This window comes from Trachurus trachurus, assembly GCF_905171665.1.
Source record: "Trachurus trachurus genome assembly, chromosome: 13".
NCBI classification, from domain to species: domain Eukaryota; kingdom Metazoa; phylum Chordata; class Actinopteri; order Carangiformes; family Carangidae; genus Trachurus; species Trachurus trachurus.
Window position 1 is genome coordinate 23,381,931 of NC_139892.1, and position 18,386 is coordinate 23,400,316.

Here is an 18,386-nt window from a genome sequence, read left to right on the forward strand (position 1 = left end):
TCACTGATATGTGTTTCACGCTGCAGGTTGTGCAGCTGATTTCTCCCTCTCTTTCTTTATGAAAAACTTAATGTAGCCATTAATCCTTAAAACAAAAACAAATGATCCACTGGTCTTAATTTGTCAACCAAGGATAACATGTTAATTATACAACCAACATCTGCACTGTCATGCAGGGCATTAAGGTTTGTTTACATGATAGTCAAGGATTCTTCAGTTCATCTATTAATTCATAAAGTCTCTATGTGGTAGTGAACTGGATTCATGAGATGAACCTTCGTCTTCATTGCATTCAAACCCATGATTTTAAAAAGAGCAGAAATTATAGATGCTATAATAGTTGTTGCAGACACCAGCAAGGCTCCTTGATCTTAACTTGAGCTGACTCTCTCCTCCTGACGCTGCAGTGCCAGACATGATTGCATTCACAACAAAGAGAGCTTTATTCATGAATCATATGCAGAACTAAATGACAAGTGTCAGCAGTGATCGTAGGCACCAGTGGTTTTGACATTCTTCTTGTACTTTCGATGCACGTGTCATAAATAGTGTCACTAAATGTCGACTCAGCTTCACTCCACACAGGATCTCATTGTGTCGGTTTACAGCTGCTGCAGATGTGTCAAGCTGAGAAGGAAACTGGGGGAAGGCCAGCTGGGGGGCCGGGGCAGGGAGGGGTGGGGGGTGTTTGTGTGTAGACGAGGGGTTTGTTTTGTTGATTCCTGTGTGAGTGAGTTTGAGGAGGAAATGTGTTGTAACTTGAGAGGAGGAGAAATACAGGATGTGAGGGAGTGAAAGGCCTTTTTTTTGATGACAACAAAGTTTGGTGTACTGAGATGCTCAACAAAGACAGGCAAAAAGACAAGACTAGATGGAAGCCCAGTTAAGAAATGTTTATCTTTTTATCATCCTGAAGAAAATCTTAGATCTGATTGCAATAAACAAACAGAGAAGGAAAAAGAAAGAAAAATAGAGGAGGGGAGGGAGGGGGCGTTGAGGGAAATTGATACAGCAGCATCCTGTCGGGGAGCATGTCAGCACTTGTTGTGGCGGGGTAGTCAGGTGAAGGAAGTCAAGCTGCTCAGACAACACCGTGATGATCGAGCCTTCAAAATAAAAGTATTTACTGGCGGCGAAAAGACGTGCATCACTAAGCAGAACAGAATTAGTAAACTGGTATTAAAAACACACTGCACATTGGTGCGGGGTAAATAAATTGGTTTAGGATGAGCTGATGTAGGCCTAACTTAATATGCATAGCCTATACAATAATCTGACCAAACATTTTGAATGTTATGTTTGGTTTTGAACATTGTATAAGGTGCAAGTGTTTTTGTTTTGATGTGAGATGCATACACATCATGTAAAACCGATAACATGAGGCCACATGTGCATTAATGTGTGTGTCTCTTTTTGGAAGATGATGCGGGCATAGGGGTGGGGATTAGTCCATGGACATTTTGTGTCTTTTTAATTAAGCTCTGTGGTTATTTAATTGTGTCTTTTAATTCAAATATAAAACCTTGCCTCGTCTTTCAAACGGAAACATTTTAACAATAGCCTACCTGACAAATGAAAAGACATTTTTCTCAGAGGAATGACACATTCCGTAGGTTATAGGTTTTGTTCTGAAAACTCGCACCGGAAGTTGACTTCAGTCCTGCGTCTTGACAGAGATCCTGTAAAAGCAGAGAGGAGCTCGGCTCAGCTCAGACCTGAGAGCACGACCAGCTGAGACACCGTCATCCCGCTGCCGTATCCTCCACCCGTCGTCGGCTGCGCGTCGTTGTGTTGTTTTTGATGGGTTGACCCGAGACAGACACTGACACCAATATAACCGAGACAATCTAACCCGGGACACTTGACATGGAGTGACGTAGGGCGGCTATACATTTCCTCCGGACTGGACGTGTACACCTCGTGCTCCCTTCACCTGTCGCCTCAGCTGCTTGTTTTTGGCACGTTTGACTCTCTGATGTTCAGCTGTCACCGGCGCTCGGACCTGCACACGGCCTCACCACGGATCGTCACATAGACCCAGTAAGTAAGTGCTGCTCAGCCGGACCCGAGGCTGCAGCAGCGGCCGCTCACTGTGGCAGGCAGCGCTCAGTTGCATCATCTGTCCAGCTGTGAGGAGGAGAAGCTGCATGCATGCGCCTTCAACTTTGGCTACATTCACATGTGTTATAAACGGTTGTAACATGTATTAGTTTGTTTTAAATAATTTCCTCAGGTTAACTTGGACTGACTCCATGTTACACAGTCACAGCGTTACACACGGCTCCTCCACACTGTCAGAGGTTTTTCCTCCTCTGGTCAGCGGGCTGTTTATCTCTGTGACATGTCTCGACATGCACACACACATTTGCTAGTTTTGGGAAAAGCATAATAATATGCCAGCTATACCAATACTGAAAATGCATTAATATTTCAGTATACCCACTACAACAAAACTATTCAACTCTGTGTGATACACTATGAACAGTGTAGCCACCTAAAAAGCAGTCTATAGCCTACTACAACAAATTAGACTACACCACTGGGAAAACCTCCCGTCGATGCACAGCTGGTGAACTGAAACTCTCGGTAACGGGACAGGCGGGGACGTGTTTTACGGTAGTGTGTGTCCGCGGAGTTTGTCAACATGTAATTGGGTTAAACTTCAGGATTTTCTGCTGGTTCATGTGGAAATTGGTGTTTGTCGACGTGTGTTTGGCGCCGCCGCTTCGTCAGTGACACTTGACGGTCCGTACCGTTTTTTCTGCTTGATGAACGACCGGGCCGTCGGTGCTTCTCCGTCTTTAAATCATCCTAAACTGCAGAAGCTCGCGTGACTCGCCTCTTCTGCTCCTCGTGTGTATGTGTGAACGCGCGAACATGTGTGCGTGTACGCTTCCTCGTGCTCGAGTGGCACGGATTTGTTTACAAACACAAGTCTCGTGGTGGTGGTGGTGGTGGTGGGTCCGCCGCTGCCCCCTGGCGGTCACTGGCGGGATGTGGGTTGGTAGGTCAAACAGTCGGGGACAGTGCAGCTAAAATTAGACATGTGAGTGTGAGTGTGTGAAATGTAGGCTACCTTTACACGTGAGTTCCTCGATGTTTGAACCTGTTGTCGAGTAAACATGCTATTTTTTCCCCACGTTTCATAATAGTCTACAAATACGTAGTTTTTTTTATTATTTAAACCTGAGTTGAAATTCATGTTTAGGCTATATCTCCAGTACCCTAATGTTTTCGATTATTGGTTATAAAACATCAAATAATTGCCTATACATTTTACTGAAGGTGACATCTTCAGTTTTCCTGTTTTGTTTGATCAAAAACCTCAAACAGAAAAGTAACCAATCATCTATCTACATGTAGCCTATTTGGCTCTATTTTTCTAACAAATGACTGAAACCAGTGACTAAAATCAAAATAGTTGCCTGTAATTTCTCTATCAATTGTCTAATCATTTCAACGCTGTACATAGCCTAACACTTGACTTGTGTATAAAGCATGTTTTGATGCAGTAATACCCTCTGTCTATGGGTGTGGATATACTGTATAAACGTTTTTGAATGGTTTCCGTGTGTGGTTTAGGCAACTACTGAGATGGCCCGTGCAGAGACCATCGAGAACGTGAGGGAAACTGGGGGAGGAGGAAACGGCCCTCTTCCTCCCCACAACACCTGCCGCATGGAGCTGCCTCGGCCCTTCCACACTTGGCCCAGCCTGCTCACCACTACCACCGTCACCACCGGCTCTGGGACCGGCACCAGCGCCCTCCACCTCCACCCTCACCACCACCACCTGCACCCACTGCAACCTCTCTACCTGCCATATCCGCTGCCTGACGAGACCCAGACGCACCAGCAATTACCTGCGTTAATGCCATCACCAACGCCTCCTTCTTCGCCACTCTGTCGCCAGAGGGAAGAGAGGGGTGGAGGCGCACTAACCCCCAGTGCCTTCTCAAGAGCGGAATCAGGTAAGATAGTGAAATTCAATTATAATTAGCATAAGACAGTTCTGAGTGGGTTATGATTCTTACCGCCAATTAATGTTGTGCTTCATGTCTGGGCATCATAAATGTTGGGCTCTACCTCACGTAAGAGAGCACTATTTACTGTGCACTCGTGAGTGTTATTGGCTATCAAAATTATTAAAATATTAATATCAAAATATTGAAAATTACTACAGAAAGTGTTAGGATTTAATTTACATTAAATCCACCTCTGAGCAAAAGATAGCATATTTATAGAATTTAGTCTCATATAGGTATACTAACTATTAATACAGAATCTTAATTAATAATTGATTTAATAACTATAACTAAAATGACCTTAATAATAGTAGAAGAAGTTAAGAGATTTGGAAATTCTGCAGCGTAGAGGTTGACAAGATTCACTTTCATACAATGTTGAACAGACCAGCAAAGATTCAAAGGGGTTTATGTGGACACATACAGTATAAAAGTGGAATAACAAAATATAAATCTACAGACACTATGTACAGGTGTGCGTGTGAAAGAGAGTGTGTGTGTCTATGTGTGTGAAAAGACAATGGCTAGATAGCTGAAGACAAAGGAACTGTGACCAAATGGCTAAATCGACGATGGCCTCTAGGTCCAACCACGTGTGACGTGGGGGAGGTGATTAAAGTTGTGATCCTTTGTCTAACACCAAGTCACAAGTTATCTGGGTACAACGAGACAGAACAACAGAGCTCAAGTAATACTGAATTGAATCAACACTTTGGCACAGTTGAAAACGTTTTATGTTTGGTCAAGTATTGTAACTAACTACACACAGTTACATTTCCAACTCACATGAGGAAAAGAAATGCTGGTTGAAGTCCTGCTGTTGTTGTCTGCAGTTGTCCTGGCTGTGGGTCCAGTTTGGTTGAGGAGAGTCCCTTGATTCTCCTTGCAGAGTTAGCTGGTTGGTGCTTACTCTGCCTTGTGGCTCCATTGCTGGTTAACTCAACTAGCAGACCTGTGTCGTGCTGGTTGGCTACCCAGGTTCAGTCCAGTGGAGGCCTCTGCTTTGTGCAGTTAAAGAGCAGCAACTCCTGTTGAGGAGCTGGCTGGTGGGAGCGAGTCTGCACAGAGGTGAGAAGAGAGAGCGAGCAGCCCCTGTTGAGAAGACAGGAGAGGCACTCCTCCTTTCATATTGCCTGGTAACATCAAAGGTCTTGGGCCAATGGAGGGAATGGAGGAATTGGGGATTTCACATCTAGGTGTGAAAAGGTGAAGGATGCTGGGGGCCTCATTTTGAATGGGCTGTGGCCCAATAGCAGCTGCCTCTTGTCATTACAACCAATCATGAGTTGGTTTCACAGAGACAGGAGCAATGTAACACCAGCTTCTGTAAGATCTGTATCTGAGTACTTCAGTAATAATCTAGCCTGCCAGAGAGCGAGCACCAACAGAGATTTATGGCCAGTGCTGTCAGGCTCCCCTCTGCAGGAACACGCTGCACAGATGCTAGATTACAGCCGCAGTGGGTGCAGGTGCTGGTGTGAACGTTAGATATGACTCAGACAGCCACACAGCACAGTTTCAGACCTCCACCCTTTAGTAAACATCAAGGTTAGGAGGAGAGTATTTGTTATGTGTGTGTGCTGCAGCCATGGCCGTATCTCCACGACAGGAGACTGTTTGGGCAGTGTTGATGGGGGACAGGTGGAGGGGCAGTACAGTGAGTGGGGATGTGTTCCAGCTGTCACAGGGATAAACATGTGAGCCTTTTGTAGATTGGCCTTGTACTAGCAGGCTGGTGTGTCATGAAGCTACTCAGAGCTCAGACAGGAAAACTAATCTATCCGGTTTTGTTGGTCAGACAAAGTACTGTATATTGTGTCTGTCTTGACTTAATGAGGTGATTAGATGGAGGTTACATCGGCAGTGATGAGACAAAAATACTACTTTCATTTGGCTCAAATTAGGAATTAATTAAAAAGCAGAGAGCTATTTCATATTCGTGGACCTTGGACCTGTTTATCAAATGTTCACTGTGAAAAAGAATTATAAACTTGGCTGCTACTCTCTCCTGTTGTTTTTAGTAATTACAGTATTTTGGGAATAGAAGCCTATCTGACTGCTGACACTCTGGAGGGGGCCATAAAATGTCTTTGAGCTGCTGTTTATGACTGGACTTGGCTCTTGTGGTTTTGAGTGTGTTTAGTTTTCACTGAGGAGGGATGAAACAGGTAGAGTAAATCTGAACCTTTTTTAGTCAAAACTGTTAAAAGGGAAAGTCAGGAGGCAGCAGTAACCCAGCAGGTTACAGGAAAAGCAAGTTTACATTTGGCATCAAGCCGCTGTGTTGTGACAGATTTGTAGTAATGTAAACAGATGAGCCCTCCCCCCTTTCCTCCTCCTCCTCCACTCTCAGCTGTAAGTCAGCTGTTCATCTGAGGCATGTTCAGACTTGTCCTCTATGCACTGGCTGCATGAAAGAAAAAATCTGCAGCACTTCCTCCTCCTCCTCCTCCTCCGAGCAGCTCAGCCAGGCAGCAAAAAGTCAAGTTAAGTCAAATGTAATTTATTTAGCCCTCTATCAAAAAAAAAATTCCTCAAGGGGCTGAATGATAGTCAGGCTTAAACCAAGGAGGAGCAACAGAAGAGGGATCCCTCCACCAGGACGGACAGGCATGCAGTGGATGCTGTGTGCACAGAAACACAGTAGATTCACAGCGTGGACACTCAGGATGACACCATGATAGATGATAAACATTAATGGAGAATATGATCTGAGAGGACATCAAGCAACTTCCAAGTGCTGCCAACAGATAGGACCAGAGTCACAGGACCTCTCCACCATGAGGACCAAAGCAGTCGGTCAGTCGGTCAGTCAGTTATCCCTAGCAGCAGCAGCTGAGGCCATTCACTCAGACTGCAGCTTTCTCAGGGAGCTCATTTGTAAACCATTGATCCAGCCACAAAGTTGTTAAGTTTGTTATTTAAACAGTCAGATAAGTGAGTTGATCATCTTACCAGTCAGTCAAACTAATCACACAGTCAACAGTCGGTCAATTTGTTGTCCGCTAAATTAATTAATCTGTTAGTCTGCTGCTCACTCAGTGGGTTAGTTAAAAACAGAATAAATCAATAAAGATAATGTGTTAAATGGTTGTCTATTAGCCAGCATGTTTCTGTAATTATTCCGTCATTAATTTGAGTCTGTTGATTAATTTGTAAGTTAATTGTTTCATCCGACAGTCAGTTGGTTATTTGTGTTGTTGAGTTATCCAGCTCACCGTTAAGCTTCCAGCCTCCCGTGTTTAGTCTATCTGATTTAGTCTGTTTTGATTTTTAATGCTGCCCCTCCTGCCCGACAACGAGCCACCCTGTGGTCTCTCTCCTGGCTCCCATACTGGTCAGGGGGTCTCTCCGTTACCTTGTCAGCGTGTCAGCCTGTCACAGGCAGGTTCAAGCCCCCTACTCCGCCCCCTCTCCCCTGGTTCACCCTATCACAGCCCGGCCCCCCGCTCTGTCAGCCAATCGCACCGAGAGGTCTCCAGGAGTGCTGCCTTAGAGTTACCTTGGCAACAAGCCAGGGTTTCCTGTTTGTTTGTTTTTTCCCTGCCGCTCTCTCTTTTCTGTCTCTCCCTGTTTCTGTCTCTCCGTCTAGTCAGGTGCATCCTTAAAGGATCAGTTTAATCCTCCTAGCAAAGCAAATGCATGTGGTTGCCAGGGGTGCCTGTTTCTGTGTCAACTAGAACTGTGGTTGCCCTAGGCAACCATCTCCATGCAGGAAACAGGGGTTGCCTCACAGAAAAGCTGTGATTGGACAAAATAATAAAAACAAGCTGGGGACCCAAAGGTGTGTAGACGAACAGGGTCCTCACCTGAAACCTGCACAGTGACAATTACACGGAAATAAAGTGTGATATAATTATTAGGATAAATAATCACCTTGAGTGAATTAAACAATATTAAATTAAATTCTAATAGATTAAATAGGCGTTCGTAGTATTCATATTATCCACATTATTCATTAAATAGAATACAATTGATTGAAGAAACAAAATCAGTCAGACAACACTCAGAAATTGCCAGATTAGTCACATTAGCTTTTATAAAATCATACCATCTAGTATGTTTAGCCTTGTTTGTCACACTGAAGTAACCAGACAGAAGGTACAGGTATCTGTCTGTTAAAACACACACAACAAACAAGACCATGTGCACACATACAGTACCTCTCCATACCAGACTTATTAAGCAGATTAAGAGATTACTCTCCCAAGTTCCATGAAGAGGAAAATAAGTCACCGTCACCCCATCAACCTCCTTAAGAGATGGATGTGTGTTTGTGTTAGTGTTTGTGTGAGTGAGGACAGAGACCTAAACAACAAATGCGAGCCACAGTTGCGATGTATTAATGTCAAGACTGAAATTTAAATGCATAAATGCAGTTTTTGCATATTTAAAAAAGTCAAACCCTCCACTTAAGGCAAGCAAAAACTTGCATGTGCATACTTTACATGTGAAAGCCAGATATTTTAACCATCATGGCTATCTACCCCTACATCATGTTCTTGTTTTGTTTTGGGGTGTATGCTGGTAAATAAATTGTTGTTGCTTGGCAGCCTGGTCTGTGTGTTAGCACAGACCCCCCTGACTTGAAATGTCTACATTAGTTTGCAAGGAGGCTTTTAATGTTCACTGCCTGTTCAGAATCAATTAAGCATAACCAGAGGCTGTGTGTACCAAAGGCCTCTGTCTCTTCATACTTGAACATTTGCTCTCAAGAGATAGTCAGAGTCAGAGCATGAAGAAATGGAGTGGTAAAAAATTAAATGTTAAGGGAGGCAAAATATACTGCGTGTATTTCTTTGTTTAGTGTCTAATGTTCTGAATGTATTTGATCTTTCTGCTGCAGACTCAGACAGAGAGGAGCACCAAGAGGCCTCCAGCCGGCAGGGGCCTCTGCCTGACCTGCTGCCCCCTAACGAGCACCCATCCCGGGCTTCACTGCAGCACAGATCCCCCAGGAGAGAGGCAGTGCTGGAGCTGGCCGGCCAGCTGAGGACCATTGGAGACGAATATAACGCCAGAGTCCTCAACAGAGCGGTAAGATGACCTCTGGTTGACTTTATTCATGTGTTTTCCTCCTGCTTTTGATAATTAGCTGTCTATGTTTCCTCTCTTGCAAACGAAAAATGAGTCTACATATAAATGGTCATCATGGGCCTTTATTAGCTGCATGTCCATCATGATCTATTCAGTTTAACTGATCCTGGTTTGAAATACACACACAGTGACAGAGGAACTGCGCTGCAGGCTAGTGTTGGCTCGGTGGCCTCCATTTGTGGAGCCATAGACCAGACTTAAAAATGCGTGGATGATTAGTTCACTGTTGTGCACAAGCTGATCAAAACTAAAAAGTGCTGAAAGGGCAAACCTGAATGTACAATCTCAATGCAGTGAGTGCACAAGTTGCTCATTAATGACTTTGTAGCGTGTGTGTGTAGTGTTTACTTTGTCCTTGAACACATCACAGAGATGTGTGTGTGTGTGTGTGTGTGTGTGTGTGTGTGTGTGTGTGTGTGTGTGAGAGAGAGAGAGAGAGAGGGTGAGGCAGTAGTTAGGACAGATCAATACTTGCATGTGTGAGAGTGAATCAATGTCTGTGCTGAGCCACTTATTCTCTGCCACTTATAATCTGACTCTCCTTCCTCTTTCTCTCTCTTTCCTGCACTAAACAGACTTTCTTCCTGCCCTCTCTCTCTATAATTTCACTTTCTATCCTTCTCTTTTTTACACACTCTTTCTGTCTCCATTGCTCTTGCTGCACTGTCTTTATCATGAGGTAGATTGATTAAGTAACTTTGTTAGTACAGTCATCTCATTTCTGTTCATTAAGCTACACGACGCATGTTATTTCAGTGACTGGATCCTTTTAGTTTTAAAACACTGATGAAATGACAGCATGTTTCTCCACTGCTGTCTTTCTTCTTTTATTGTCAGGTCTTTATCTCTCCCCTCCCTCCCCTCTGTGCTCTGGATCGCGTGAGGAGTTGGCAGCAACCCCCCCTCCCCTCTACCACACACACACACTGCTCTCTCTCCCTCGCCGTTCTGCCTTATGCACATAAACAAAGATGACGTCACCTAGGCCTACCCTTGGCTCTCACTCTGACATGGACAGAGCATACACGCACACACACACACAAAAACTTGCACACACACACTTTATGAGGGTGTAACAACCCCTTTGCAAACATGTGTAGCAGGTTTCTGCGGTTGCTGCCCTCACTGAACTGTCTCCTGTCCTGTCTGTTCTGTGTGTGTCTGTGCGTGAGTGTGCCAGACAGATACTTTATTCTCAAGGGGAAATGGGGGAAATTGTGCGTGTGTGTTGTTTACAAGCTGGTCGGGGCCAAGAGCACAGTCAGACACTTTTTCTAAATGAACAGTTTGAAACAAAAGGAATGAGGGAAGGAGGGATGGAGATTGTACAGAGAGGAAATAGGGAAGGAGGGAGGGAGGGTTATCCGCAGGCACGTGAGGTTCAGGCAGTTCACAGTAGCATCTCTAACACAGACACACAGTTGTTTATCCTCTTGTTGAGTGTGTCTCTCTTTCTCTCCACTGCATCTACTCACTTCTCTTGCTCAGAATGACATCATGTTACTTTTTTCAAGGCCGACTTTTCTCTTTGTGAGATACTGAATAATCAGCTTCGAGGGTTGTTTCTTTCGACCAAGGTGGTTATTTAGCTTTCAGATGGTGGTTGTCTAACATTTGGTATGTTTGATGTGTTCAGAAAAGCTGCAGCAGCTCAGACACCTCAACTCTTAAGCCTTGCTGTTTCATAAACAAAGCTACAGCATTTCTGTGGAAGTTCAAGTCCACCTCAGTACCTTTGAGAGCTGGATTACTGACTGTCTCTCTGCGCTGCTGCTGCTGCATATGTCGACGTGGATGAAGTTTGGTGATGAAGTCTGTCATGTCTGTAAAGGTCAGATATTGAAGTCCCTGTTCTTTCTCTCTCTCTCAGCAGGCTGCCCCCTACTGGCAGGACTGGAGAGACGCCTGCCGAGGAGTCCTCAACTTTGTCACCCAGACTCTCAGCACTCTCTACAGGCTCACGTAGTTGGCCGTCTCACCCCTGTGGCACCTTTTTTTTTTTTTTTTTTTTTACATTCAGGGCTTTTGTGACTGTGACTGGAGGACTGTTGCAGCCTGAAATCGAACGTATTCTTGAACAAAGAATTTGGGAGAATGAGCTGAAGGTGTTGTTGCTGTCTACCTGTGGGATGGATCAGGGTGCTGCCTGTGGAAACTGGACCCTGCCAGTCTGTCTGCGTGACAGTTTGTCCGTCAGTCGGTCTGCTGGTACGGACTCGCAGCTGACGGACTCACCGTCACTATCCTACCTGTATATTTTGTAAAATCGATTTGCTTTTACTGTCTCTTGTCAACGTCTCGGGGCTCAGCTGTTTATGTAGCAGGCATGTGTGTGAGTGTATGTGTGCATATGTCTTACCTGGGTCAAAGTATGTACACTGATATCATCGCAACTAAGCCTTTCATTATAGGCCTTTTAATACCACAGAGGACTCAACTGATGGTGTTTAATGAATCGTTATTGATAATAACTAATGATAATAACTTGTGTGGAAACTCCACCCCCCGATTGGTTAAAACTGATACTTACAGGCATAATTTGACCCTCGTCACATGTGTGCACATCACTGTTTTTGTCTTTATTTTGCATCATATGCCCTTGTTCTAAAGAAACTGTGAAACTGGAAGCTGCGGGTGCATCGCAGGGGAAAAGTCAGGTGTGACTCCACCAGAGTGAACCTCTCTCCCAATCTGAAACTGCTTCACTTCATCATACGATGTGCCTTTCTGCTCAGCTCTCTGCTGAGGCCCAAACTACACCAGGACAATCAGCTACACGCACACACAACACGCACACACACACACACACACACACACACACACACACACACACACACACATGCAGGGAATCGCCACTGTACATACCTCCACTACACTCACACTGCCAGTGTTGGGAGCTGGCAGGGTTTCACTCGCCTGTGTTGACAGTGTTTATAGTGACTTGATCGCATGTAAATATCCTTTTGAAAGGTGAAACTAAGTGAATATGATCTGATGAAAAGTACTTATCAAAGTGAGAGTTCACTGTGTTTGTTGGGAGATCCTTTTTGTATTCCTGAGCGGCCGTTGGCAACAGTAAAGCAAGTCTGAATTTAAATCCAGTGGATTTGAGATGGTTTTCAATGAGTTAAAGAAAAATATATGATTTGGATCTTAAGATTGTTGAAACTTATTTGAGGATATTTGTAAAATAACCCCTTCGGTTGTGATTATTTTCATTGTAGCTTGGGAAAACAATGTTAATTGCTCGAATTAAGAGCATAATTTATTTTGGAAAGTAGCTGTCCAGCTTTTTTGTTTGTCTGTTTTCATTTTTTATGTTATTGTATTATTTATTGTTTTCTGACATTCCTGATCAAAACTATGAATTAAGCTGTAATTAAGTTGTAACTGTTAAAACAGAGATTGAATAAGATGATAGCTGTGATACACACACTGATCGCTAATACATCACTTTCATTTAAATTTCAAATGTTACTAAGTTTAAAAAAAAAAAAATAGCTCAATCATTTAAGCGGTACATGCTGTAACAGTTTGTGTATAAGCAGCGCCACGGACTGACATGAACTGATAGTGATGTATTGTCTTTCAACGTGTACCAGACGAGATGGAAAAGAACCAGAAGTCTCCCTTAAGAGCACAGAAGAAATCAGGCCTCGCTGACAACACTGAAAGGTTTTGTTCAGCAGCTTTTTTACATGACTGAACTTAAAGCCCATTTCATAAGAATCAACCGGGTATTTCTAATGTACATTTTGGACATCGCTAGTGCTACAGGTGCTACACATGCTCAGAGTTTACATTTATTTACTGTACCTTGGATTAAAGTGCCCAAATGACGGCGTATTTGACCTGTTACACTTAGAACGCCTCAAAAACCTTAGGGGGAACTGACTGGAGGCTTTGGTGCACGTGTTTTGTCAGGTTTTGTTTTCGCCATATTCAGCAGACCACTCTCACTTGGCCTTAGCTGCAATGTTTTTAACACAGGGCCATTTTGAAAGCCTTCATGTATAAACTCATGACAATACCACAGCCTGCAGATGATCAGCTAATATGTGGCTAAGGGACATACAGAGGACAAAACCATGCTAGCACAGTAGACGCTTGTTTACTGTATGTGTGTTTGTACTTGTAGACCAGTTTGCTAGCTGTGTTTTTAGCCATATTTGCTGTCATCATCATAGTAACGTTTGATGAAATAAGCCGTTAGATACTCCACACGTCGTCTTATCCTGCAAATACTGAAACATTCACCCTGCAGGTGACGGCCAGCCCAGCCGGCGCTCTGAGCACTTTGCAGTTGCTCTTCTCCTGGTTGCTTCTCTCATGAGCGTGCACTTCCTGGTTCGGGGGCCCGCCTCCCTCCTACCAGCAGCACTCAGCGTCAGTCACATGCAGTGTGTATTTGCTGTTTTTCAACTTTTTTCTATTGTAAACTTTCTACATGAATTTTGTACTCTTTTCTTTTTTTATATATAATAAAGATAAGGACAATAATATTCACGTGTTTGGTGTTTCATGTCTTACATTAGATGGAGTAGATGTGAAATGATGAGAAAATTCCTCTTTTTGTTAGTACTGTCATATAATCCTGCTTCATACAATATCTTGGACCTTCAGGATTATTGTTTATAATCTAAACATCACATCCTTTTTCATCTTTGGCATCTAATATAACAGTTGATTTCTCAGTGTGAAGTATTGCTCAGAAATTTGACATAACAGTGAATTAGTTAGTGAGCCTGTGTGCAGCCAGGTGTCTTCAGCTCTCTGCAGTGAAGATCTCAAACCCTGATTTTGATCTCACTGTGCAATGCTGGGACAGATAAGGACAAGCAGCAGTTTATTGTAATGTGGTCCAGCAGATGTTTACAGATGTTGGTAAATCTGGGGGCAGGGCAACAGCTGCCCTGGCCACGCGTGACAGTGGAAAGACAGACAGCGCTGCATTCACATCTGGAGAGGGCCGGGGATTAGCAGACAGGAGGTCAAGACCCTCGCTGCTCACACACTCACACACAGATGCACCACAGGAGTTTACACTGATGGTCAACATGACAATCTGGTTCAGCAAAAGCATCAAAAAAATACCAAACATGTTTTGGTACATTTAAACAAGCCTTGAATAGCCCTCACTCTGCATAGTGGATACACTTCAGGGTGTTAGGGTTATACTGCATTATGGGCAAATTTGTCTCACATAATGTTGTTCCCATGAGTGTAATACAGCAAGACTGTGTCGAGGACCCGAGTCCCTGTTTTGTTTTATATGTATATAAAAACAAAGTGTTTTTAGGAATTACAAATCACATGTGAAATGTTTCATTAATAATAGGGCCGGGACTTTAACGCATTAATTACGATTAATTAATTACACAAAAATTAACGCGTTAAAAAAATTAACGCATTTTAATCGCACTTATCAAAAACATTTTTTTTTTTTTTCAAATTTCTTTTTTTTTTTTTTCTCACGTGTGTCTACGTGCGGTGCGCCCGCACGCGAGAGAGGCGGCAGTTTGAGAGGCTGACTGGCAGAGATGAGAGCTGGTGAAACGCTAGCATGGTTATTTAAAACACCATCTCTGATCTCTGCCTGCACATAGATACACAGACACGGGCGCACGCTAAATGAGCTATATAGCGCTAATTGCTCAGCTGCAGCGCTATATCTATGACCTGTCACTGTCACAGGTGCATCTCATCTCATTATGATAGGACTTCACCCTCAGAGCTCTGTCTTCAGACTGTCCTGACCTGTCCCTGAACATCACACAGGGACAACATGGAGCTGCCTGTGTGATTGGTTACTGAGTTTTATTAATGTTTACATCAGGCTGAGTTCAACAAATCAGTTTATGCTACTGTGATTTAAGTAGCCTAGTTAAATACTACAGTAATCATCATAGTGTATTGGAAGGAAAGACCATTTAATCTGTATGTATCAAATATCGATTAATGAATTAATCGATAATTTGCATCCCTAGTCTGTTGGTCTTGGTTAAGTACCACCTTGAATGCTTAAGCTTATGTATTCAGTCATTCAATGGTATACTAAAATCCATGTGAAAAAAAAATGCTTCTCACTGTTCTCAGGTCAAATATTTATATGCGATTAAAATGCGATTAATTGCGATTAATTAATTACAAAGCCTCTAATTAATTCGATTAATTTTTTTAATCGAGTCCCAGCCCTAATTAATAACAATTAATGTCATTGAAATAGCCCCTGATACTCAGGAGTTGATGTGTTTCTGTCACAGTTTGTGATGAAGGGGTTAAGCCTCTGAACACATCTAGCTGTGTACCTTTAACTATATTACATACAGTACATTGCATTACCCATCTCTGTTTTTCCCTTCATTTCCTGTCATCTCTCACTGTATCTACATCATTGTCTAACTGTGGGAGAGATATACAGACCCTCAATAAGCATTATGTGCAGAGCAGCAGACTTCTCTTTGGTTTACACAGAGAGAAGCTGTCTGAGCGCTGAGTACATGAGATCTGTCTTAAAGCCCCTGCACCGATCACCTGGCACCGTGCAACTTGAATAAAAACAATGTTTGCTTTTAACACACACGCACGCACACACACACACACACACACACACACACACACACACACACACACACACACACACACACACACACACACACACACTAGATATCCTCAGTTAAACTCCTCTGCAAAATGAGCCAATCATCATCAAGACCTGAGAACACAATTGGGGATTGGATTGGCTGCCACAGCAGGCACTTGGTGTTTGCTGCTATGTGGATACTAAGGCAGAGTGACCACACAACAGGGGCACTGTGTGTGTGTGTGTGTGTGTGTGTGTGTGTGTGTGTGTGTGTGTGTGTGTGTGTGTGTGTGTGTGTGTGTGTGTGTGTGTGTGTGTGTGTGTGTGTGTGTACAAGAGAACAAGAAAGACAGAGAAAAAAAATTAGAGCAGAAAAGGAAAACGGGAGGCAGATAAAGTGTAGTGGAGTCAGCATGTAGTGTTGAGCGCCTCTAGAGTGGAGTGGATGTGTGTGTGTGTGTGTGTGTGTGTGTGTGTGTGTGTGTGTGTGTGTGTGTGTGTGTGTGTGTTAGCAGATAAGAGTTTAGGTTTAATTAAAGGGGCAGAATAAGCTTAAAGGGACGTTCCATAATTAATCTCTTTTCCTAATCCCAGGAAAAGAGCAGTGGCACTTTCACTCAGACCTCCTGCTTGTACTGTTGCTCTGCAGTCCTCAGTTAGCTGCAAACACAACAACACACCATGAAGTAAGTTCTTTCTTCGTATGTAGTTATAGGTGTGGACCAGCTTGTTTCTTTGGTGTACTACATAATATAGACTGATTCATGGTATATTACAAACAACTTACTTCATAGTTTCATTTCATAGACTCCATGTTGGCCTCCCACTGGATACGTGACAAATAGTTTTTATATAGATATAGATAGATATGTAAGTTTTTTTCATTACCCACAACAATACTAAATATTATGTTTTAAAAAATTTGGGAAATCAGGTCTATATCTGGATCAGCTGATCTGAAACTGTTACTTTTTCATTCAATTAAAAATTGTGCTGCACAGTCAATTCTTCACCTGTTTTGAGACATTGTATCCTGTGATCTACTGTATGTGCTCTCTGTTTGACTATGGTTTACAACATTTCTCTCCTCTGCTGTGCAGATGTCAAACAGCTGGATCAACCCCTGATACCAAATGACTGGTGCCATCTCCAGTATGTAGTCTGTACATAGTGGACTGCCTTGAGGACACACAATGTCTGATGGGTCAAAAAATATCCCGCAGTTGAATGACAGACAGACTGGAGTTGTCTTATTGGACCATGATTATTATTCATTTCAACTGCCAGCAGCCAAAGAAATCTGTCCAACCTTACAGTAAAACCGTGATGTGTTTTTGACACAAGTCTGACAGGAAGATCAGTGTAGTTTTCTCTTGTTCATAGAGGAGGGGTCCATCATTCCATCACACTTAGGTTATTGTGGTTCCTTCCCTGCCACTGTCAGACTCCTGACAGGTACACAGAAGAACGACCACATGAGTTCAACCCTGGCTTCTCTACAGTGTCTCAGGACTGACCTCAAGCTCCTGTGTTTGTTTTCAGAGGATCAGCAGCTTCACTGCTCCTCGTCATCCAGTTGTTATGTTATGCAGCAGAGAGGATAGTGGACTTACAGTGGATAAACAGCATCAAAATGCAAGTCATTCTGCACTTCAGGGCCACACGTCTGGCAGGTTCAACAGGTTCAACCACACATGCCACTCCCAGGGGTCACACATGAGACCATGATGCTGGTTTTCCCCATTGTGCTGTCATTTCCTTATTTGTGAGGTCATGGGAGAAAATACATTTGTTGTTTGCCTTAATTCTTATTTGAATACCTGCCCCCCACCCTCCTTTGTCATCCTGCAGCACTCACTGAGATAACACACGGCCATTTTTGGTTAGATGAGTCACATGCCGGGTGGAGAGAGGTTATTACCAAATACAGTCATACACTCTGCAAGACATCATGTGACTTATCTACCGTCTTCCCCCTTTATATCAACCACACTGATCTGTTGTTTTGGATCTGAGATTCTCCACAGCACAAGTTTGATTTATTCACTTCAACCCACAAACTTCTCAAGAAACCTTTTTTTTTTTATTACAGTAGATAAAAACTGTAACAGTAGATAAAAATATACAATTTTTTCTTATGTTATTTTTGTAAAGGATCTCTTTGTAATCCACCATGACACGTCTGCCATCTCTTAAAGGGATAGTTCACCCAAAATTCAAATTTGGACGAAGAAAAGTGAGCACCATTCACAACCATTATATGGACAAATGCTGCTGCGCGGAGCCCCGCTGTAACTCAGAGAAGGCACGGAGGACTCTGAAAATTCTCCCAGCCCTTAGTCGACATGAGGGTGAGTAGATAATGAGTGAAATTTGAATTTTGGGTGAACTATCCCTTTAAGACTTTGAACATGCAGTACAAAATGAAATAAAGCTCTTCAGTTTGGATCCTGCTATTTACACAACATTTACAGTAGTGGTGTACATGACACTGAGCTCTATAAGGAGGTGAATTAGTTCTTACTCAGTGGAAGAAAATCTTATTCAAAGGGACAACGAGGAGTTTTGGAAAAGCGAAGCGTTTTCACACTACATTTATGAGCCTCCGCGCAAACCGTAGAATTCTTCGACAAGACGGACTCATGTTGTCATTCGTCAAGAATTAAAGTCAGAGGTTTAAAG

At 43.2% G+C, this 18,386-nt stretch overlaps 1 protein-coding gene across 1 annotated transcript; it reads left to right on the top strand.

The window, feature by feature from the left end:
* The first annotated feature begins 1,730 nt into the window (after window positions 1-1,730).
* On the top strand, window positions 1,731-13,590 carry bbc3 (BCL2 binding component 3). Its single transcript, XM_083984691.1, has 4 exons — window positions 1,731-2,040; window positions 3,583-3,970; window positions 8,871-9,061; window positions 10,992-13,590. Exons 2-4 carry the CDS (start codon window positions 3,595-3,597, stop codon window positions 11,085-11,087), a joined length of 663 nt encoding a protein of 220 aa, XP_083840817.1. The 5' UTR covers window positions 1,731-2,040; window positions 3,583-3,594; the 3' UTR covers window positions 11,088-13,590.
* Window positions 13,591-18,386: the final 4,796 nt, after the last annotated feature.

Coding starts and splice junctions, on each gene's coding strand:
- bbc3 (XM_083984691.1), top strand. CDS start 3,595: ATGGCCCGTGCAGAGACCATCGAGAACGTGAGGGAAACTGGGGGAGGA. Junction 3,971..8,870: donor CTTCTCAAGAGCGGAATCAG/GTAAGATAGTGA, acceptor TTTCTGCTGCAG/ACTCAGACAGAGAGGAGCAC. Junction 9,062..10,991: donor CCAGAGTCCTCAACAGAGCG/GTAAGATGACCT, acceptor TCTCTCTCTCAG/CAGGCTGCCCCCTACTGGCA.